General features: G+C 39.6%; 3 protein-coding genes across 6 annotated transcripts in view; 2 read left to right on the forward strand and 1 right to left on the reverse strand.

Annotated features, from left to right (window-relative positions):
- The window catches only part of LOC147567637 (uncharacterized), a 185,084-nt gene that overhangs the window by 153,350 nt on the left and 7,574 nt on the right, over positions 1-24,160 (reverse strand). The window lies entirely within an intron of this gene.
- Positions 1,553-4,139, forward strand: LOC147567646 (pentatricopeptide repeat-containing protein At1g74600, chloroplastic-like). The gene has a single exon (XM_086669883.1). It carries the CDS (start codon positions 1,867-1,869, stop codon positions 3,853-3,855), a length of 1,989 nt encoding a protein of 662 aa, XP_086526009.1. The 5' UTR covers positions 1,553-1,866; the 3' UTR covers positions 3,856-4,139.
- Positions 9,093-12,437, forward strand: LOC147567647 (ADP-ribosylation factor 1). Of its 4 annotated transcripts, none has more exons than XM_086654257.1 (7): positions 9,093-9,332; positions 9,844-10,026; positions 10,751-10,821; positions 10,951-11,070; positions 11,511-11,629; positions 11,739-11,820; positions 12,060-12,437. In XM_086654257.1, the coding sequence occupies exons 2-7, from the start codon at positions 9,879-9,881 to the stop codon at positions 12,063-12,065; spliced, it is 546 nt and encodes a 181-aa protein (XP_086510383.1). In that variant the 5' UTR covers positions 9,093-9,332; positions 9,844-9,878; the 3' UTR covers positions 12,066-12,437. The 4 variants fall into 4 exon arrangements, with proteins under 4 accessions (XP_086510383.1, XP_086510384.1, XP_086510381.1 ...); XM_086654258.1 differs by having other exon boundaries at positions 9,139-9,332; positions 9,850-10,026; XM_086654255.1 differs by lacking the exon at positions 12,060-12,437 and having other exon boundaries at positions 9,197-9,332; positions 11,739-11,847.

Genomic DNA, 24,160 nt, shown 5'->3' on the forward strand with positions numbered 1-24,160 from the left:
GTGAGTTATTTGGTGGATTCCAGATACCCTAGGTCATCTCCCCCCATTTGAGTTCCTTGTATCATTATTTGTTTTATTATTTTGTTCTTTATTATTTTATCACCAAAACCAAAACCATTTTCAAAACCGTCTTACTTCCAAGTCTTAGAATAGGTTTCACTTAGTCTCTGAGGAACGAACCGGTCTTACCGGAACTATTACTTGACGCCCGTATACTTGCGGGTGGTGACCTATTTAGGAAACTTTCTAGGCCCATCATTGGTAGTGCGTCTACTCCATAATACGGAGGTTCGAGGCTTATTTCCATAGAAGTGCAAATCCAGAATGTATTGAATTTGTATATAAACGAAGTAGTTAGACAGACTTTCGGTGTGCTTATCACATCATTTGATGAATCAATGCATATGATATAATGTCTTGTAATAACTACCTGTAATCAATATCTAACAAAAATACAACAATAATAATAATATAGGCTGCGGCTTTGGGGAATAAAGAAAAATCTCTAGGGAATAAAGACTTAGATTACCTCTAATGCAACACTAGATCTTAGAAACTTTGAGTGCCGCATATGATTTTTAGAGTTTTTTCTTAAAAACTCTCTCCAATGCAACACTCTATTTGGATCTTTAAGATGACGTGGCGAGGGTGGAATAGAGATATCTCAAGAGGACACTCTAGAAATAGAGTCTCCTCTTGAGATATCTCTAATTGTCGTTAATACTTGATTTTCAACCAATATCGAGTCTTCTATATTTTTTAAATAACTAATTATTTATTTACTAAAATAACTACACAACATACGTAAATAAAATAAGTTTAGAGTTTTGCATCGGAGACAAAAAAAATAGAGGATCTCTATTTCCGCCACTTAGGAGTGAGAATCTCAATTGGAACTTGACACATAGGATGAATAAAGATTTTTTGAGTTTTACATTGGAGATGCTCTTAGTCAACCATTCTTGACTTAGGAGATATATTTATTTTTTGGGCCAAAAATTAACTAACTTGTCTCTTGCCCCCTAATCTTCATCTTTCTCAAACCTCATTCCACCACAAATTTCGGCCGCCAACAATTTTCGCGACCATTGATTCTGACGACCACCTTCATCTCTCTCTCTCTCTCTCTCTCTCTCTCTCTCTCTCTCTCTCCCTTCTCCTTCTCTTTTCCTCTTCTTTTCCCTTTCTTTCTCTCTCTAAAGCCTATTTCTTCAACAAATTAAAGAAGAATAATAACAGAGGTAATATTGGTGATATTATTAATTATAGTAGTAGTTATAATGGTGGTAGTATTATTCTTAATAAAGATTTAGTAAAACTACTAGTTCACTCTATAACTAATGGTAAATGGTAAACTTTCTTGGATTACACCTTACCCAACCAAATCACATAGCCTTACTTTCCTTATCATTGTTAAAGAGCCACAAAGTTTCCAAGAACAACAATTTATGAGTTATCTGTGACAACTAATTTGGTTGAAGGAGGAGCATCCATTCACGCTATAACCAATGGTCAAACTTCTTTGATTCACCCATTCATCATCTTCAGGAAATAAGAGAGAGAAAGAAAGGGAAAAGAGGAGGATGAAGAGGAGGAGGAGAGAATACGAAGAAGGGAGAGAGAGATTAAGAGAAAGAAGGTGAGAGATGAAGGTATTGATCGAAATTTGTGGTGGCGGGAATTGTCGGTAGCCGGAATTTGTGGTGGGATGAGGTTTGAGAAAGATGAAGATTAGGGGGCAAGAGACAAGTTAGTTCATTTCTACGCCAAAAAATAAATATCCTTCGTAAGTCAATAATGGTCTTTATTCCCAAAACCGCGGCCTAATAATAAAAAGACTTAAAGGAAAATAAATTTGTATTAGCAATGAAAACTAAAACGTTGATAATTTTTTCACGATCCCTGATTACAAAAATCCCTAGATTCACCTTTCTAACTCTGTATTGCACTTCTCGTTTGTTCCACTATGAAGGGGGTTTTGCTGATGTTGTATATACCCATAACCAGAAAATGAACAGTTTTATTAAATCTGGATGTATAGATTCTGCACTTCAAGTGTTTGAAAAAATGCCTATGAGAGACTCTGTTTCTTTCAACTTGGGGATTGCTTGTTACGCTCGTCAAGGATGTTCAATAAAGTCTTTTGGTCTCTTCAAGGAAATGATTTCTCAAGGAATCAAAGAAAACCCTTCTACATTTTCATCAATATTGAGTGTCTGTAATAATTCTGGGTTTCATCAAGAAGGATTTCAAGTTCACTGTAGAGTTATTTTGCTTGGATTTCATTCTAATTTGTTTGTTGGATCAGCACTTATTGATCTTTATATGCAAGCTGGGTATCCTAATCTTTCTTTAAACCTGTTTGATGAAATGCCCGAAAGAAATTTGGCTACGTGGAATGTAGTTTTGCGTGGGCTATGTGAGCTGGGATTTTCTGGCGAACTGCTGGAGCTTTTCTCAAGAATGAAACTCGATGATGTTCAGGCAAATGCTGTTACTTTTAGTTATTTGATTCGTGGATGCAGTATTGGGCATTTTTTGACTGAAGGAGAACAACTCCATTGCCATTTAATCAAGGTTGGGTTGATTCCATCAAATTTATTTGTGGCTAATGCTTTGGTAGATTTTTACTCCAGCTGCGGAAGCTTGATTAGTGCGAAGAAATCAATCGACGTTATTTCGTATGAGGACATAATTTCATGGAACTCCATTGTTTCTGTTTATGCCAATAATGGATTTTCTCTTGAAGCTCTTGAGTACTTTAATCAAATGCAATTATGGGGGAAGAAGCCCTCGATACGTTCATTTCTAGCATTCTTGAATTTATCAAGTGAGACCCAAGATCTTCAACTTGGGAAGCAAACTCACTGTTTCATTATAAAACAGGGTTTTGATCAAGGAAGCTTGCATATTCAATCTGCTTTGATTGATATGTATGGTAAATGTGGTGAGATTGAAACTTCAGTATCAGTTTTTGATGATATGCCTGACAGAAGCTTGGAGTGCTGCAACTCACTAATGACTTCATTACTGCACTGTGGTATTACAAGGGACGTGATAGAGTTGTTTTGTTTGATGGTAGATGAAGGAGAAGGATTCGATCATGTAACTTTATCAACAACCTTAAAAGCATTATCCTCGAAGGACTTCACGAATTCCATTAGTTGCAGAGTGGTTCATTCTTGTGTGATCAAATCAGGTTTTGAATCCGACAAAGTTGTCTCGTCTTCTTTGATTGATGCTTATTCAAGATGTGGAAATATCAGATGCTCACTAGAGATATTTGAACGCATTAAAAACCCAAACTTGATTTGTTTCACATCAATCATCGCTGGATTTGCTCGTAATGGAATGGGAAGTGAAGGACTAGATATGCTTCGTAACTTGATTGAACAGGGTTTAGAGCCTGATCCCATTACTCTATTGAGTGTGTTAACAGGGTGTAGTCATTCGGGTTTGGTAGAAGAAGGTTTGTCGATATTTGATTCCATGAAAACAGTTTATGGCTTCTACCCTGATCAACGACATTACTCATGTATGGTCGATCTTCTAGGACGAGCAGGGAAGTTGGTGGAAGCAGAAAATTTATTGAGAGTTGCACCGGAGAATGATTCTAGAATGTGGAGTTCACTTTTGAGGAGTTGTAGAGTTCATAAGAATGAAGAAATAGGGAAGATAGCTGCAAAAGCATTGATAGAGCTTGAGCCAAATAACCCTTCAGCTTATGTGCAGGTTTCTGGATTTTATTCTGAAATTGGAGATTCAGAGAATTCAATGAGAATCAGGAGAGTGAAAGCAAATTGGATGATGAGGAAGGAGTTTGGTTACAGTTTGATTGAGATCATGGGCGATTAATCTTTCTTGATCAAAGAATTGGGGTACCTGTTACGAAAAAGGATTGTCATCCACATATATGGAGCAAATCTATATGGTATTTCTTATGGATCCTGCATATTTGTATATAGAGATTCCTGTTAAACGTATACGTACTTGAGCAAGGGGAATTTTCTGCCACACCGCGTTGTATATCATAATGATCCGCCGTGTATCCCCGTCAAGGAATGTAAAAAAATAATAGCAAAACTACAACATTTACATGTCCTCCCTTAATCTAAGTTTTCCCTCCTGTTTTCTCATCAGTGGAGTGGGAGCAATTGGATCCCATATAATCTCAGAAAAATGCTTCTTATCTCACTAAGCTAAGTCTTGCTCTTACATCTCAACATGCCGATCACTCTGACATAACTGGCAAGACAGGAAAGTCAAATACAATAATAGAGAAGATACATCTATACATCTTCCTTGCATTCACGAAGGCATGCCTTTGAACCTCAAAGCACGAGCAAGCTTGTCCGACGAAGAAACTTGCTCCCTACCGACACGGGGTACAAGCGCCCTCATAAAATATCAATCTCTAAACAAGAAGATCATGCTCTCCACACAAGTATGAATCTAAAGTATAACGGGCCCTCTTTGTACGCCGAAATCAAAATTCATAAAATATCAATCTCTAAACAAGAAGATCATGCTCTCCACACAAGTATGAATCTAAAGTATAACGGACCCTCTTTGTACGCCGAAATCAAAATTCAAACTCGAGATGAACGAGGTGACCCTACACGCTTATATTATTATCTCATGTTATTTGGGTATGTTTAGAAAAGGGTTATTTCCCTAATGGCCCCCTACTTTGTGACCAGCTTCCCGCCTAGCCCCCCACTTTACGAGAAATACCCATATGGCCCCCTTCCGTTATAACACCGTTACTCTCTCTCTTCCATTTCTTTTCTCTCTCCTCCAGCATGTTTTCTCTCTCTGCCACCTCGTTAAAACCAGCCAACTCATCATCTTCTCCGGCGAAGGTCGCCGGCCGACCAATTTTTCGGGCGGGGCTACCTTCAAACCTAAAAAGAAAATAATTTTCTTTTTATTTCATCTCTCCTCTCTCTCTTAAAACAAACAAAAAATTATTTTTTTTCACCTCATCTCTCTCTGTTCCGGCAGACCTTCAAGGTCTCCCGAACTCCGGCGAAGGGGTTACCCCTTCGCCGGAGTTTAGAGAAAGAGAGAGGAGGTGAAAAAAAAACTAAAAAAATTTTTGTTTTGAGAGAGAGAGAGGGGAAAAATGAAATAAAAAAAAAAATTATTTTTTTTTAGGTTTGAAGGTCGCCGGCCGGAAAATTGGTCGTCCGGCGACCTTCGCCGGAGAAGATGATGAGTTGGTTTTAACGAGGTGGCAGAGAGAGAAAACATGCTGGAGGAGAGAGAAAACATGCTGGAGGAGAGAGAAAAGAAATGGAAGAGAGAGAGTAACGGTGTTATAACGGAAGGAGATCATATGGGTATTTCTCGTAAAGTGGGGGACCAGGCGGGAAGCCGGTCACAAAATAGGGGGCCATTAAGGAAATAACCCTTTAGAAAACTCGAAAATCAACATTGAATTTCTCATAACTCATGCTAGGGAGACCACATAGCCTAGTCCCTTGGGTGCTTGTAAAGGCACCTGGCCAAAAGGCTGTTAGCATCCGGTATTTTTATTGAGTCGGGTCAATGGTCAATGACCCGAGTTCTCTATAAGCACCTGTTTTTTTAATGTGGGTGACTGTCACCTTCGTTTGCTTCTTCCATCTTCTTCCAAAACAAAAGGGAGCCCAATCTATTTTTTTCAAGAATTTAACAACTAGACTCTTTGAGAATTCCTCCCACCATTCTTTGATCTTTTGAATCTCTTCTTCACTTGGGTTTTTTTTATTTTCAAATACTGGGTCATCATTCAAAATTGTTTCTGACTTCGGGTGTGTGACGATAGTCAGAGAGGTTTTCACATTCCCAAATGAAGAGATCGGAAATTCGTTTGTATGTTCCGGGTGGATATTTAGATGATTTTTAAGGTCTTTTTTTTTTAAATTTACCAAAGAGATTTGAAGCACTAATGGAAGCGAAATTAGGGGTGTTTGAGAGATTAAGTTGAGTGAAGGAAATGAGATTGATCGGAGAGATAGGGTTGCTGTAACTCAACTCATTTGAAAATAAGCAGTTGGAGTCGTTTTGGATCTATCTTTCTATGAAGTCTGAACCCCACCAAAAAATAAATAAAAATCCAAAAAGCTTTCTTCCTTCGTCTTCTCATTCAAACTCTCACTTTCTTTCTCTCTCTCTCAAAAACTCTCACTACTTTCCCTCTCTCTCTCTCTCTGGAGCCTAGATAGATAGATATTTATCTTTTTTTGTTGTACGCTTTGGTGTGGTTTTTCGGTCTTGATCATCAATAAACTTTAGATCCACTTCATTATCCAATCCTAGTAGCTAGGTTTTATATTCAATTTACAGGTAATTTTTTTTCTTTCTTTCTATCTTTGCTGCTGCTCAAATCCAGTGAGTTAGGAGGATATTATACCTCCTAACTCACTGGATAATTAATTAAGCTTTTCCTTTTTTTAGTTTTTTTAAGAGAAAAATGAGGGTGGTGTTTGAAGAGTCAAATTTGTTGTTCTCTTCAAAATACTAGTTAGATCGACATTGTTTAGCTCCTTATCGATCCGTGGTTTCTAAAGTCGCTTATTATGATCTGGAAGCAATGGTGAGAATTTTAGTTTTGTTTCTGCAAATTGATCTAGGTTCAGGTTTTTCAAATATGGAAGTGATTTTGTGAGAGATAGATGGAGAGGTTAGGGTTAACTCTCCACTTTGACCGGTGCCTACATAATTGGACGGTGCTAACAGAGAAATGAGCAGTTGGGCTTGGTGCTAATAGAGTTGGATGCTAACAGCCTTTCGACTTGGTGCCTTTAGAAGCACCCTAGTCCCTTTTATACTTGGAAAATAATTTAATCCACAGGTGGACTAGCTTGACCCCACCAACCAAAATGCAACCTGAAGCCTCTTTCCTACAAAGGAAGCACTACGGGCACAATTGCCTTAAATAGTTGCCAACATTATCCAACCCCGGATAAAGAGATCCGCCCTCACCTCCTCATCAGACCGCCCTTCATACATCCGTTGGGAAGGCGTTATAGTCATTCAAGATGACAATATCCCAAATATACCCGTTAAAGGGTTACGATATCCGTATTAATGGTGGCAGCTCCGTCCGTTACCACATTGAAGACACCAACCCACCACCAGGTGACTGTTAACAAAGAACGACAGTTGACCACGAAACACTATATAAGGATCATCTGGTCATCGACTAAGGCAACGAATGAGGGATAACAACACCCGGCATCCAATTTACCTGCAATCAACTAAGCACTTTTTCCCTCACACCGATCATCGAAACTTTTGGCAGGCGACCAAGACCTGCTACTATCATTCTCTCTTCTGACGACCACTTGGTCAAGCAGCTGAGGACTGGTCTTTCTCTCTCCAAACGATCAAGGGGTGCAGATACTTTATCTCACACGACAACTAGAGAATTAGGCAAACATACACCCGGTTGTATCACCTTCTCTCCCAACAATCGTCTTGCTCAGATAACCTATTTAACTCGATAACTCGAACTCTGGTTTATTATTCGTGCTCAATATTTTTCAAGTTACTGACTTGACCGTCGGAGCCTCATTAGGCCGACACCATCCCGGTGTCCCAGGGATCTTACAGTCACGTGTGTTTTGTCTCTTTTGTCATTGGTTAAGCCCAAAGACGTCGCCAGTGCTCGCAAAAATATTAAACAGGTTAAGGTTTGATTTCCGGTCAATGACCTGATCCTCTTGACCCGCAAATTCGACCCCTCGCAAAGGGTAGTTTAGGAAATATAAAAAAAGAAAAGAGTCTATAGAATGGTAAATTGACGAAAACTTTCAAAAAGGAATCAGTCATCTGGGTGTTTCTCTAAAAGTAAGGGAACATGCAGAAATGTGGTCATAAACTAGGTTATTTATACCTAGCAACCTTATTTATACCTTAATAACCCAACTAAACTATAGCCAAAGATGTGATAAACACTATAACCCTCCAATTCAAATCATTACAAGAACGAACCTATATCCAAACTAAACTATAGCCAAAGTCTAACAACGTTATTTATACCTTAATAACCCAAGTTTAATAAACTATGGAGGTCCTAAGTTCGATTGTTAGAGGAGGCGGTATCCATGGTTATTGAATTTAGATTATTAAAGGTATAAATAATAATATTATTAAAGGTATAAATAATAATATTAAATTTGGCCCCCTATTTTGTGACCAGCTTCCTTTATGGCCCCCTATTCTCTGTAAATTCAAATATGACCCCATTTTTTGAAGTAAATGTCTTAACTGCCATTTCTATATTTATTTTTTCAAAATAAAATAAAAAACAAAACTTCAATTCCACCTCATTTCTCTCTCCCCCACACATATCTCTCCACGCCACATCTCTCACCAACTCACCTCTCTCTCTCTCTCCAACTCACCTCTCTTCTCCGACGAAGGTCGCCGCCCGGAAAATTTTCCGGTCACCTTCATAAAAAAACACTCATCTCTCTCTCTAGAAACTTCGGCGAAGGGGTCGTCCTTCGCCGGAGATCTGGTCTGTTCTTGAACAGACTGGATCTCCGGTGAAGGATGACCCCTTCACCGGAGTTTCTAGAGAGAGAGAGATGAGTGTTTTTTTTATGAAGGTCTCCGACCGAAAAATTTCTGGCCGGCGACCTTCGTCGGAGAAGAGAGGTGAGTGGAGAGAGAGAGAGAGGTGAGTTGGAGAGAGAGAGAGGTGACGTGGAGAGATATGTGTGGGGGAGAGGGAAATGAGGGTGGAATTTAAGTTTTCTTTTTTATTTTTATTTTGAAAAAATAAATATCGAAAGGGCAGTTAGGACATTTACTTCAAAAAAAGGAGTCATATTTGAATTTACATAAAATAGGGAGTCATAAAGGAAGCTGGTCACAAAGTAGGGGGGCCAAATAAGAATTAACTCAAATAAAAATAAACTGTGGAATCTACCTCATCTAAGAGTCGATCTTAGAACCTCGAAGATTTTTGGTGTTAATGTCAACATTATCCACCATTTGGGCTATCAACTTTTGAAATTCTTAAATATTGTATACAGAAAATTTTACGAAATTTATAATTTCCCCCTAAAATTTTGTATCCCAAATTTCTTTTTTACCCTGAAATGCGAGCCAAAAAGAAATAGTGAAAGGGTCCCGGGGAGTTTTCCAAACAAAATAGCATGTTCGTGGATCTCCCTGCTGACCCGACTTTGGCTAAATGTTACGCAGACCACCCGACCCGAATTCCACCGGACAACAGATATTTATTGCCTCGATTTGCTCTCCAATTCTTCTTCTCCTTCGCTGACCCTTCCCCGTTTAAGTTGTCTCTCTCTTTCTCTCCAAGAAGCGCAGATCTGGTGAGATAACTTAGATTCATTCATTTGTTGATTTTGATTTATCAGTTTGTTGTTCGTTTGATGATCTGTATCTGATTCTGTTGCATAATCGATTTACCGTTTTGTTGATACGTTTTGTGATTTTAAAGTTGTTTTATTGATCTGATGATTTTTAAATCTTTGATGATCAACTGCTTCAGACTGAATTGGATCTGTTATAATTATGCATTTATCTTTCAAAATTCCTATCAAATGACGATTTCTAGGTTTTTATGAGATTAATTTTCAGATCTGTTGGGCTATAGGCCTCTTTCATTAATGGTTTAAATTAGGCTGTTATCGTGCTTATCACATCTTCATGATGTATCAATGCCTTGTAAGATCGTAATCGATTTCTTAAAAAAACAAAAAAAATCTATGAAAAGGGTTTTGTGTTTGCTTGATATTCATCTTTTCTTTCTTTCCGATTGTTGATCCAATTCCAGCATGCCTTTAGACTTTTCTTGTATGTATTCATATTTTTTTTTTCTAGATTCAGATTTGGAGGATCAATTGTGAAATAGAAGTATGGGGTTGTCTTTCGGGAAGCTTTTCAGCAGGCTTTTTGCTAAAAGAGAGATGCGTATTCTGATGGTTGGTCTTGATGCTGCTGGTAAGACAACAATCTTGTATAAGCTCAAGCTTGGAGAGATTGTTACCACAATTCCAACCATTGGTAAGTTACTTACGGAATTACTAATGAATTCATTTACCTGTTATTTGTTCGAATTTAACTAGTGGTTTTATAAAATTAGTTGCTACTATGTAGTTGAATTAGCTCCTTAATTTGATTCTCCTGTCGTTTAAGACAAACAGTTAAGAGGTAAGATTTTGTTTCAGTGATTATCATCCTGAAGAAGTTAAACAAGGTTTGGATCTGAGAATAATTAAACAATATATTGCCGAAAAGATTAACAATAATTTTTGAGAAATATGCTATCCTGGTTCACAATTTTTATTAGAAATCCAGTTGCTTGGGGATCGTGATTACCTCCAAGTCTATGAATTTCTGAGCAATGTTTTAAAAATACGTTTTTACGCTTCAAGCCGCAAATTATTTATTTTTGTGAAGGAAAATGATATCAATTATGTAAAAGCATAGCATAGTACTGATACTTTACTACCGTAATATAAAGTTTTAAGTGTTTAACAAACAAAATACTAATAATTTGTGTTGCCCAACAACTCAAAAATAACTGGTGACTTTGGATGCGAAAGTTTTAAACTCGAGTTCAAATGCGTACGCCTCGAGGCATCTCCTGACCGCCTCGCCTCGATGTATACGCCTTGAAAGTTTTTAAAACATTGTTTTTGAGGATGATGTATTCTGATCCACTGGTTCATTTTAGATCTTTATATGCTAAACTATTCAACTCATGCAAATACCTATTTTCTTCTAGGGTTTAATGTGGAGACAGTAGAATACAAGAACATCAGTTTCACAGTTTGGGATGTCGGGGGTCAGGACAAGGTATTGTCCTCTGTTATTTCTTCTTTGGATATAAGAATATATTTAGTTATCACGTTTTCCTTTTCCCTCCTTTCTGTTGTTACTGTTTATGATTATTCTAGTTGATAATTTCACCTTTGACTTTAATAGATTCGTCCATTGTGGAGGCATTATTTCCAAAATACCCAAGGTCTTATCTTTGTGGTCGATAGCAATGACAGAGACCGTGTTGTTGAAGCAAGAGATGAGTTGCATAGGATGTTGAATGAGGTATGTTACAACTTATCCAAATTTGTTACTGTTAGACTGTTAGTAATGCATATTCAATGGATCTCTCTAAACTGTCTGACTAGTGCTGTCTCATTTGTCCCCCGGTGGTTTAACTAAGATGATTGGCGTGTGTATGTACTGAAATCTTATTTGCTTGTCCGCCTAGTTACTTCTATCCGTGACTTGGTATTCAAATCTAATTGTTCTGTTTATCATATTGAAATTCAATTTGTTCATAAATCAGCTTATCTAAAATTGAACCTGATCTGACCTGTCCTGTCCTGTCCTGTCTGCTTAATAATAAGTAAAGTGACAAAGTTATACCACTGCTCTCAGATGAGATCAGTAGTTGAAAATAAATATAGTGAAACCAAACTCAGATTTCCATACTATTAGTGCTTCAACGATAGTCAGTACTTATATCGTGTATCTGGTACCAGGATGAGTTGAGAGATGCTGTGTTGCTTGTTTTCGCAAACAAACAAGATCTTCCCAATGCAATGAATGCTGCGGAAATAACTGATAAGCTTGGACTTCACTCTCTTCGTCAGCGCCATTGGTAAGATTACTCCCCGTTCGTGTATGACATTCCTAAGATATCTCATCTAACTTCTCCGTTCATTTGTATGCTACATGTTATTGAATACTTGTTCACTTTAACCTTTCAGGTACATACAGAGCACTTGTGCTACCTCTGGAGAGGGGCTTTATGAGGGTTTGGATTGGCTATCCAACAACATCGCCAACAAGGCAAGTTTCTGAGTACTCTTTGCTCTTCTCTCTCTCTCCAACTCCCACTTGGAGTATTAGTCGATTGGAGTCTGATTTCAGTCTTTCTCTTTTCTTTTAATTCGGTTTGAAATACTATGTTTTATCATTTGATGAGTCAGATCCAAACATTCAAAGAAAAAGACTTAGTTTTTTGGGACAACCGACACGAGTTATGAGTCCTTTACGTGTTCCTATTACTTCTAACTTCTTATTTACAGGCTTGAAGCAACTGAATTTCGTGGTGTTCTTTTTTGGGAGGTCGTGTTCTTGATGGGTGCAATGGTAGTAGATATTGACGAAGCTTTGGGTGGCAAAGGTGACTCCCACAAGATGAGCCATTCTCATGAGTTTCTGTTTTTTTGTTAAAGCAAGTAATTACTAAAGTTGTGACAAGAGAACGCCCAGTTGGATTTGATGCTTTTATCAGTCTTGCTCTTTATCTTTGAAAGTCGAATTCATACTTTTGCTTTTTAACTTCATTCTTCTTCTGTATGACCCCATTTTTTCCGTGAATTCTGTTGCTTTTCTACTTCATCCTGTTCTGTAATTGAATGTTAATGCTAGCTATTTGTACCCGTTGTACTTGCTGTTAGTACTTAGTACAAACAAAAAGAACAAAACCAACATGTTCATGATGTTAGATGACTTCGGGTTCTGTAAGAACATCGAGTTGAAGATAATGGTTGCTTTAGGATATCGCCCTTTTGATGAATTAATGGTTGCTTTAGGATTATCGCCCTCTTGATCAATTAGAGATTTGAGATCATAGTCTTTGTTTTTGTTCTGTTGTACCTTTTTTGCCTTGGGGGCCTTCTACAGCTTTTATCTTTAAAAAGAAAATAGTGTGGTCTTGTTATTTTAGATAATTACCACATCGTCATAAAACTGTAGACTGCCTGGTTAGCAACCAAGTTTCTTTCGGTTGTAGTTTGCTTTTTGCCATGTACTCGTTTGTAGTTGGCTTTTGCCTTGTTATTTTAAGTATGAAGGTCGTTGGAATTTTTTGCCGGTCGGCGATCTTATATGGCGAGAGATATGATCTGGCAGAGAGAGGTGATGAGACGGAAGAGAGAGAGCAATGGATATTTAACAATGACGGAAAAAAAAGGGACTTTCTAGGTATTTTTGATAAAGTATGGGGCTTCCCGGGAAGCTGGTCACAAAGTAGGGGGTCTTTGGAAATGACCCTTATAAAATTATGTTGGCCACTCTATAGACCAACTTAAGAGCATCATCAACTATAAATTTAATACTGTCGTCAACATATCAATTCAATGTCAACACTTGGTTGCACAAGTGGTCGATAGTGTTGAGATAAATTCCAAAACTCTGGAGGTTCGAAGTTCGTTTCCTAGAGGAGATGGATTCTATGGTTTATTGAAAAGTTTGTCGTGCTTTAGGCTCTATATTATTGGGTTTAAGCCCCGTTAATTATTTGTTTAACGTTGGCGGTTGTCGTGTTTCTCACATCTTGAAGTTGTATCAATGTCTTGTAATGAGTAACATTAGTAGTCGATTTAAAAAAAAAAAAAACATACCAATTCAATATCCGACCTCCTGGTCCATTAAAATTTACTAGGGAACCTATAATGGTAGTTGAGTGGCTTTTATCTTTTTTTTTTTTTTTTTTTTTTTTGTTGAGAAAGTAGCTTTTATCTTAGGTGCTGTTTGTTTTTTGTTTTTGGTCTGAATCTGAATTTCGCTGAATCTGAATTCGCTGAATTGAATTCGCTGAATCTGAAATGTTGAATTATTTTAGAAGTTTGTTTGTTTGTTTTCTAAATCTGAATTATCAAATCTGAATTCTAATTTTGACATTTATACTCCTGTTTTTATTTTTGACAAACAAACTTAAGCCCTAATTTCTCATACTCCCTGGTCCAATATAAAAACAAAAAGAAAACCTAAACTCTATCTTCCCTGTCTTCATCCTTCTACCGTCTATCTCCCTCCCTCTCTCCAACAGAAGTTTCGCCGGCAGAAGTCCGGCAGGTTTCCTCTCTCCTATCAGAAAACGAGGAGAAGACAACAACTGAAATGATGAGATGAAGAATGAACTTCTTCTGAACTTTCATGGTGGTCTTTGAATACTCAAGTCCGATTTCTGATCTTGTATTTGTATGTACGAAAATCCGGCGAGGGTTTGTTAGGACATCCAAGATCTAGGGTTTCAAATGCTATTCCAGTAAAGGGGGTCCAAGATCTAGGATTTTAGATGCGATTTCAGTAATGGTGTATCTAAGATCTAGGGCTTTTTGTATTGAAAGATCTAGGGTTTTGTTGAAACCTAATAAGATTTATCAAACATTAGAGTTTTCAATAATCCCCTATTTTCTTGTAAATCTATAGTTGAGTTTTTAGGGTTTTTTGGTGGTGGTGGCTGTGGTCTAACTTTGGTGGTGGCGGTGGTCTGACTTTGGTGGTGGTGGCGGTGGTCTAACTTTGGTGGTGGCGGTGGTCTGACTTTGGTGGTGGTGGCGGTGGTCTAACTTCGGTGGTGGTGGTGGTGGTCTGACTTTGGTGGAGATGGTCTGACTTTGGTGGAGGTGGTGTTGGTCTGACTGGTGGTGGTCTGAATGGGGTGTTGAGAAATATTTGGATGAGAATTTTTGGAAATCAAAGGGGGTATAAGGGTCATTTGACTTATTTCAGCATTTGAGTCTTTATTTCAGACTTCTTTTGAAGTCTGAAATATGTGGGCTCTTTTTCAGCCCATTTAGACCACAATCTAATTCAACTACATTTTCAGATTTTATTAAATTAAAAAACAAACATCTGAAATCTGAATTGAGTTTCAAATCAGATTTCAGATCTGAAAAAGATAAAAAACAAACAGCACCTTAGTATTGGATATTGTACTTGCAACAAACAACAAATCCCTACACTTTTTTTGTTGAAAGATATTTACATTAAACTTTTATGCTACTAACATTATAAAATGAGGAAATCAAAATTAAAAAAAAATGAAAAGTTGCATAAAATGTCGTCGGTTCGTAAGATATTCTTCATTATGTGGCTTGCAACTCTGACAATTCATCACGAAAGTGACATAAAATTTGATCTTAGAAGCCTCCACGGTTAAATGAAAGATGAAACTTGTGCCTAACATAAATGCAAGATAAAACAGACACCCAAAACTCCTAAGGGGAATGTGGATGTCCGATGGGAGGAACCAAAAGGTGATTCCGAGATATCCCGCTAATACTCTTTAAACAAAGAGACCAAGCTCACTCGAATCTTAAATAAACGAAACGAATCAAACACTTGATAGTTGGGATCGTTGTCATAGCATGGATATAAATACCGAACTAAGCCAAAGATCGTAAATAATTGCGAACAAGGGTGGTGGTGAACATGCTAAGGAGATAGGATAGAAAGTGAGAGAAGCTATTTGATTACCAAGGTTTTTGTGAGAGGCGGTTTGATGTGGTTTGGTGAAGAGGTGAGAGGCGGTTTGGTTTCTAAAAGCTATTCAATCTGGTTTCTAAATTGGATAGAAACCGCCAAGCTAAGCTTTCCAAAATTGAGGTCGGTGGATGCATACCAAATTGGTTTCCAATTTTGGTTCAATTCCCACCGACTTATAATAATATAAAAAGGGGTTAAGTGCTTTGTAAAACATTACTCAACACACCAACACAACTACTCAACAACAACCCTTCTTTAGAGAGCTAGAGAGAGAAAGAGAGCAAGTAAGAGAGAAATTTGGTTCATAGTTTTGAGCGGTGTTTAATTTCTCGGTTGTCGAAGATCTAGTATAGAAGGTTAAATTCTATACGGTACCATCTTGGGACGAACTTGCGGGTTGTGTGAGTCGTCTTCATCTATCCTTCAATAAAGATTTCTTGTTCGCCCGAGAACGTAGGCTTTAAGGCCGAACCTCGTTAATTTCTGTTTGCATATTTAGTTTTGGCATAGCTTCTCGTTTAATTTTCGTAGTCGGATCAATTTCTAGGATAGGTTCGATAGCTTCCGCGACTTTTAGTTCCAACAATTGGTACCAGAGCCTTGTTGAGATTGAACGAAGAGAAGATGGGATCGAGAAGTGGTACGGTCAAATCAGGGAAATATGAGATAGAGAAGTTCAATGGGAAAAACGATTTTTCTTATTGGCGGATGCAGATGAAGAATCTGCTAATCTCGCAGAAATTACACAAGACGTTGGCGGGAAAGAAACCAGGAGATATGTCAGATGAGGATTGGGAGGAGTTAGATCTCGAAGCACGGGCTACCATTATGTTGTGTCTTGAGAGGGACGTGGCGTTCCTAGTAGACGGAGAAACAACGGCGACGAGTGTGTGGTTAAAGCTAGAAAGCAATTTCATGACGAAAACTTTAACGAATCGGGTCTACTTAAAATCCAAATTATTCACATGTAGAATGGAAGAGGGTTCTTCTATTCAGGAATATGTGAATAGGTTTGACAGGATTATCTCAGATTTGAAGGATATTGATGTTAAGGTTGAGGATGAGGACCAAGCCCTCATATTGTTACTTTCATTGCCTAAATCCTATGAGAACCTTGTTCAAACTTTGATGCTTGTTGGTGATAGTCTAAGCATGGAAGAGACGAGAAATTCGCTATTAGCGGATGACCTTCGAAAGGTTGCTACTAGCAGTATGGCGTCGGGTGGAATAGACAAGGAACAAGCACAAGGGTTGTTTGTAATGAGGGGGAGGAGTAATGAAAGGGGAAAGGGCGGGAAATCTAGATCCAAATCTAGAGGCTCTTTCAAGAAAACGTGCTTTAGTTGTGGTGAGCTTGGCCACTTTAAAGCGGCTTGTCCAAAGAGAAAGTTGAAGCAAAAGAACGAAGACTACAAGGGAAAACAAGAGATGCAAGAGGCGGGATATGTGTCAGAAGACCCTGACGAATGTTTCTCGGTAACAGAGGTGTCTGAAAAGATCTCCGATAAGTGGATGCTTGATTCAGGGGCGTCACACCATATGTGTCCAAATAGGGAGTGGTTTACTGCCTATAGGAGTATAGATGGTGGTACAATTATACTGGGTGATGATAGTATATGTAAAACTGTGGGACTCGGAACAATACGTATCAAGATGCACGATGGAGTGGTGAGAACATTGACGGACGTAAGACACATACCCGATTTGCGGAAAAATCTAATTTCCCTTGGTGTGTTGGAGCGGAACGGCTGTAAGATAATTATAGAGAATGGTTCCATAAAAGTCGTTAAGGGTTCTTTGGTGGTAATGAGAGGTACTCGTTACGGTAATTTATACAAACTTTTGGGGACAACAATTACTGGAGATGTAGTAGTAGTAGGAATCAGTGGAAGGGATCCAACGGCTAGTACGAGGCTTTGGCATATGCGCCTTGGGCATATGTCAGAAAAGGGTCTATCTTTGATGTGCGGGAAAGGCTTGTTGAAGGACATGAAGAAGCCTTGCATGGAGTTTTGTGAGCATTGTGTGTTCGGGAAGGCACACAGGGTGACGTTCTCTACAAGCAAGCACAGGAGCAAAGAGGTATTAGACTACGTACATACCGATTGTCTGGGGACCGGCAAAGTTACCTTCCAAAGGTGTTCCAGGTATTTTGTTACATTCGTTGATGATCATTCGAGATTTGTCTGGCTTTATTTTCTGAAGCATAAGAATGAGGTATTCAACACATTCCTGGTGTGGAAAGCAATGGTTGAGAAAAAAACTGGTCGAAAGCTGAAGACGTTAAGATCGTATAATGGGACCTAGTACACGGATGGGGCATTCAAGGAGTTTTGTAATCAGGATGGCATTGTGAGGCATTGGACAGTAGTAAACACACCTCAGCAGAATGGAGTCGCAGAGAGATTGAACCGTACACTACTTGAGAAGGCTAGATGCATGCGCTCCAATTCGTGATTAGGCGTAGAATGGTGGGCAGAATTTGTTGCTACAGCTTGTTATATTGTGAACAGGTCTCCACATTCTTCTTTAGATGACGGCGTACCTTACGAGGTGTGGTCAGGTGAACATGTAGATTACGGGAGACTTAGGGTTTTCGGTTGTACGACCTATTACCATGTTAAAGGTAACAAACTTGACAATAGAGCAAAGAAGGCAATTTTCTTAGGATATGCTACAGGAGTCAAGGGTTATCGGCTATGGTGTACGGAAGACAAGAAGTTTGTAATCAGCAGAGATGTGGTGTTTGATGAGTCATCTATTGTAGCTATGGCGAAAGCTACAGTGCCTAGCTGTGGTGATGTTGGGTCTACTAAAGCTCAAGTAGTGGAAGTAGAAGCCGAAGACCAACGGGTTTCTAGGAATCATGATCAGGTGGAGCATCAGGATAATACTCAGAATGAGAAAATTGATGAACCCGATTATTAGGAGGTTCAAGGGGAAGGTACACAAGTTTTACAACAACAACAGCAGGATGTTTCGGTACACACTAGGCCAAAACGGTTATATAAGCCGGTACAGAGGTTAGGGTCAGACAAACCTCTTAGGCATTACGGGCAGGCAAATGTGGTTGAATATGCACTCTCGGTGGAAGACGACGAGGCGGTCACCTTCAAACAAGCTATTACCGCGGAGGAAAGAGAGAGTTGGTTGGTTGCTATGCAAGAAGAGATGGAGTCTCTTCACAAGAACAAGACATGGGAGGTTGTCCCATTGCCCAAAGGTAAGTCTGTTATTGGTTGTAAATGGGTGTACAAGAAGAAAGAGGATTCTTCCGAAATCAAGGGTACAAGGTATAAGGCAAGACTAGTGGCCAAGGGTTATGCACAGAAAGAAGGGGTCGACTACAATGAGATTTTCTCACCAGTCGTGAAACATAATTTTATTCGGGTGCTATTGAGTATTGTTGCTCACAGTGATCTTGAGCTGGAACAACTCGATGTTAAAACCGCCTTCTTGCACGGTGATTTGGAAGAAGAAATTTATATGGCTCAACCTGAGGGATACAAGGTTGAGGGTAAAGAAAATCAAGTATGTCGTTTGAGGAAGTCTCTTTAAGGATTGAAACAATCCCCTCGCCAATGGTACAAACGATTTGATTTTTTCATGCTAAAGCATGGTTTTCGCAGAAGTGACTATGATTGTTGTGTATACATCAAGAAGCTTCGCGAAGGTGACTTTATTTATCTCCTTTTGTATGTGGATGACATGCTTATTGCTTCTCGAAGCATGGTGGAGATAGATAAGTTGAAATCTCAACTCAGTCAAGAGTTTGAGATGAAAGACATGGGCGCTGCAAAGAAGATACTGGGAATGAAGATTAAGAGAGAGCGGTCAAGTAAGAAACTGTACTTGAATCAGAAAGGTTACATCGAACGAGTAGTTTCTCGATTCGGGATGCAGAATGCGAAGGCGGTGTCAACACCTTTGGCACCACACTTCAGGCTCTCGGGAAAACAATCTCCCACTACTACGGTGGAGAAGGATCATATGGATCGTGCACCGTATGCTAGTGCAGTTGGCAGTTTGATGTACGCTATGGTGTGTACTCGTCCGGACATTTCACAGGCGGTCAGTGTGGTTAGTAGGTTTATGGCAAACCCGGGGAAGACACATTGGGAAGCTGTGAAGTGGGTCTTGAGGTACTTGAAGGGTACTGTTGATACGGGTTTGTGCTTTGGTGGAGACACATGTCAGGTAAGCGGTTATGTTGTCTCAGATTATGCTGGCGATCTAGATAGAAGACGATCTACTACTGGTTATGTATTTAGGGTACATGGTGCTCCAGTTAGTTGGCGATCGATGTTACAATCTACAGTTGCGTTATCTACTACGGAGGCCGAGTATATGGCTATGGCCGAGGGTGTGAAGGAAGCATTGTGGTTGTGGGGTCTTCTGGATGATCTAGGGGTTAAGCAGGAGTACGTAGATGTATGGTGTGATAGTCAAAGTGCGATCCACTTGGCGAAGAATCAGGTTCATCATGCTCGCACTAAGCATATCGATGTCAGGTATCACTTTGTACGAGATGTCATAGAGGAAGGTGATGTTTCTCTTATGAAGGTACACACAGATGAGAATCCCGCGGACATGTTGACTAAAGTGGTGACGTGTAGCAAGTTTCAGCATTGCCTGAAATTGCTACAAATCGGCTCGTGTTAAGTTGCCCGAAAGGGCGTAATGGCGACAAGATAATCTTTATGTGAAGGGTTGGTAGAACTACGGTAGGCTTGATCCCATAAAAGGGTACGTAGGCAGCCATGGTCATATGGTGTAGTGGGATGAAGTTACAAGAAGCAGATATGTCTTACAAGGAGTATCCTGGTGTTCGTCCAAAATTTGAAGCATATCAAATTGTGTACGAGGTGGAGAATTGTGAGAGGCGGTTTGATGTGGTTTGGTGAAGAGGTGAGAGGCGGTTTGGTTTCTAAAAGCTATTCAATCTGGTTTCTAAATTGGATAGAAACCGCCAAGCTAAGCTTTCCAAAATTGAGGTCGGTGGATGCATACCAAATTGGTTTCCAATTTTGGTTCAATTCCCACCGACTTATAATAATATAAAAAGGGGTTAAGTGCTTTGTAAAACATTACTCAACACACCAACACAACTACTCAACAACAACTCTTCTTTAGAGAGCTAGAGAGAGAAAGAGAGCAAGTAAGAGAGAAATTTGGTTCATAGTTTTGAGCGGTGTTTAATTTCTCGGTTGTCGAAGATCTAGTATAGAAGGTTAAATTCTATACGGTACCATCTTGGGACGAACTTGCGGGTTGTGTGAGTCGTCTTCATCTATCCTTCAATAAAGATTTCTTGTTCGCCCGAGGACATAGGCTTTAAGGCCGAACCTCATTAATTTCTGTTTGCATATTTAGTTTTGGCATAGCTTCTCGATTAATTTTCGTAGTCGGATCAATTTGTAGGATAGGTTCGATAGCTTCCGCGACTTTTAATTATAACAGTTTTCAAAATAGACAACCTATAAAGAGTTTTTTTTTGTTGAAACCTATAATGTGTGAGAACTACAAAAGTACTTATCCCGTATACAGTACCTTGGGGGTGAAGGGTAAAACAAGATTAATACCATAAATCTTAGAAGCAGAGGGAGATAGGCCCTTAAGACGTGATGTCGAGCAGTGAGCTCGTTTATGCATACCTGGGCCCTAGGTATCAATGACACATGGGTGTAATAAGATGCTACATGAGATTGGTCTGATTGAAGACCAAAAACAACCAACGTTAGGCCGGCTAAAGATCAACAAGAACGGATGCTGGTCGGCGATAGGATAATAAATTACACCGATGACTAAATGAACGACAAACGAGGTAACCATGACGAGTAAACATGACTAATAAAAAAATGAGGATTGATTGAAAGATGAGAAGGTGTTTGGTTTGTGTGTGCTGATCATGTCTAAGTCTGTTTCTCACTTAATCTGGACTATATCTCTTGTTCTCTCTATGTCAAAAATTCAAAATATCAACTAAGATATGAAAGAGAGCCAAAAGTAAAGAAGCCTACGAGTATAGTACATGGGAGATGCTAGAGTTACATGGATGTGGCTTTGGGGAATAAAGAATAATCTCCGAGAAATAAACTCTCTAGGGAATTCATGTGTTTTTTGTACGAACATATTATTTTTTATCCCAAAAACTAACTTGATCAAACATTGCCCCTTAATATTCATCTTCTCTATCCATTTTACCACCACAACTTCCAACCACCATTGCCCTCTCTCTCTCTCTCTCTCTCTCTCTCTCTCTCTGTTTCTCTCTCTTTTTTATATCCCTTTTTTTTGTACTATAGAAGATGAAGTGTAGGTTTTGATCTTTGCTTGTTGTATGCTCGATTTTCAGATCTATTTTAGTTATGATCATTTTTGCATTTCTAACAACAGATTGGTGAAGAAATCGATTATCAAACTGAGTTTGATTGCATTCCCCAAATCGACTTTGCAAGATCTGCACATCAAGTTTGCAGGTTCTGCAAACTAGGATTCCATTTGGCGGATCTAGTTTGCAATTTATATAAACCAAGATTGCTATCTGCAAATCAAGTTTGCAATTAGCATTCTGCAATCTGAATTTACAAGAATTACAACCCCAATTTGGAGAGAAAAAAGCACTTTATGCTAAGTTGTTTTTCTAAAAAAATATATTGTAAGTTGATTGCTAGAAAGAGAATGAAATATCCTTTGTAGATATATAAGTTTAAGCAAAATTCAACATCTAATGAACAAGTTATGCATGGGTAGTCGACTATGGTGAAGTTTAGCATTATAGCCTTTTTTACCTCCCCCTCTTCTATCAGCATGGGTAGCGACGTCGTTCCATCGGCTTCTACCCCGAACTTTCGAAAGCACGTACGACTCCTGACTTCGGTTGAGCTTCCTGTGTCGACTAGGATGCGTCCGACATACCAATTTGGCACCACCGCTGTTATTACCATCAGGTCTGTGTGTGGGGTAATTACCCCCACCAAGCCATCATTAGTGAAGGTGATGGGTGGTGTTTCCTCGCTAGGCTTGATGAACAAGGTTGGCGTGTTTTTTGCCTCGTTGGCGTATCTGCGTTTTTCCCCATTGGTGCTTCCGCTAAGGGTTGGTCCCCCAACGATGGTATTGATGTTGCCTATTACTCCGGCATTCTCTTCTGGTCCTTTGGCTATCTTCCTGGAGCTCGTGGACTATATGTTGGTGTCCAGTTCCGATCTAGTTTCTCCTTTGCTAGTTGACCTTTTGTTCTTATATTCAGAAGATTATTGCTCTTTCTGGATGTACTTGTCTAGCTTACTTTTTCTTACCATTTCTTCTATGAGGTTCTTAAGATGTCTACAACTTTCAGTGTTGTGACCGTATCATCGATGAAAAGCACACCATGCGGTCATGTCTCTGGTGCGGAACTCCTCTTTATCGTCATTAGGTTGAGCAGCACTACTCTTCATTTTGACTTGAGTATCTGCAAAATTTCCTCTGTGCCCTTCGTTAGTGGGGTGTATGCAGTGAAATCGGGTCTTGACCTCCTGCTCCGGTCTCGTTCCCTGGAGGGCTTTGCTTCCTCTCGCTCTTTCTTCCTGGATGATTCTCCTTCATATGGGATGTTGGCTACTTCCTTCATCCTTCGATAATCATCCTCCTTTCTTATGAATTGTTGGACCTTTTCTATCAGCTCTGCGAGCGTGTCTGGCCATTGGCTGGAGATCTCTATGATGTCATCCTGTCGTAGACTCCTTTTCAAGGCGGCGAACACGACTTTTGACTCTAAGTCGGGGATCTGCACTATGAGGTTACGAAACCTTTACCAGTAGGTGGCATGGGATTCGTTCCTACTTTGGACCACATTGAACAATTCGACGGTCTATCTCTTGATTGTAGTGTTTCCCTAGAAAGCGTCACAGAAGACTTGGGTGAGTTGTTCGAAAGATTTGATTGAGCTTGGCGCCAACGCTTGGTACCATGCCAGGGCTGGCTCTTTTAGTATGGTGGCGAAAACCACACCCCACATGTTCTGGTCGGTGGTATAGAGGTTCATTACTGAAGTGTAATTATTGATGAACACTCCTGGGTCTTCCAAACCGTAGTAGTGGTGAAGTGCTGGACAGTTAAATTCTTTGGCTTTTTCCGACTCCAATATCTCCTGGTTGAGAGGGGGCTGGTGTATTACTGCTCTTCCCCATTGCTTCTCTTCTTCTCTCTCCCGGGTCAGCTCCGCTACTTAGTTATGAGCACCTCGCAGACCGTCAGATCGTCGGTACATCCTTCGTCGACCCCCTTGGCTTTAGGGATGTACGGGCAGTTTGGATCCCGTACTCCATCTTCGTCTAGGATGCTCTCTAAGTGCATCTGATTGCTAGGTTGTAATTGCAGGGTTCCGGTCGAGAACGCATTGCCCGTCGAGAAGAGTCCTCAGGCGTGCATCCTGATTGCTTCCTTTCTTTCCTCCGGTGCTGCACTTTTCCTGGCCGTATTGGCCTTACGGAGGTTTTCTTGTAATTGTTTACCTCTTTATTCCCTCGTATGCGGTCAACCTTAAGTTGTTCAACTTCGACCATGAGTTCAACCACGTTGGGTATCAGGTTCTGGTATTCGTGAGGAGTGTGTTCCTCTGAGTACATGTTTGCCTGAGGGTCTTAAGCAAACAGTTAGTACTGGAAAAGTAATGAAAAGAGTTTGGGTTACCGAACTGATGATTTTGCTGGAGAGATGCCCTCCTTCTAGCGCCAAATGCTGATGTCAAAAAATGTCCTTTCGTTATATCAGCATTAAATAGGGAGTTGATGCATGACAACCTCCGTTATGATCGAATATTCTGTTAAGTTAGATTCCGGAGAGTGTTCTTGCTTCTAGCTCTTGTTTTCTGCTTCTTTACTCTTTATCCACGCTCTCTGCTCCAACTCCTTGCTCATTGCTCCTT

This window comes from Eschscholzia californica, unplaced genomic scaffold, assembly GCF_041429995.1.
Source record: "Eschscholzia californica isolate CP2 unplaced genomic scaffold, dmEscCali1.0.p SCAF_1, whole genome shotgun sequence".
Lineage (NCBI taxonomy): Eukaryota > Viridiplantae > Streptophyta > Magnoliopsida > Ranunculales > Papaveraceae > Eschscholzia > Eschscholzia californica.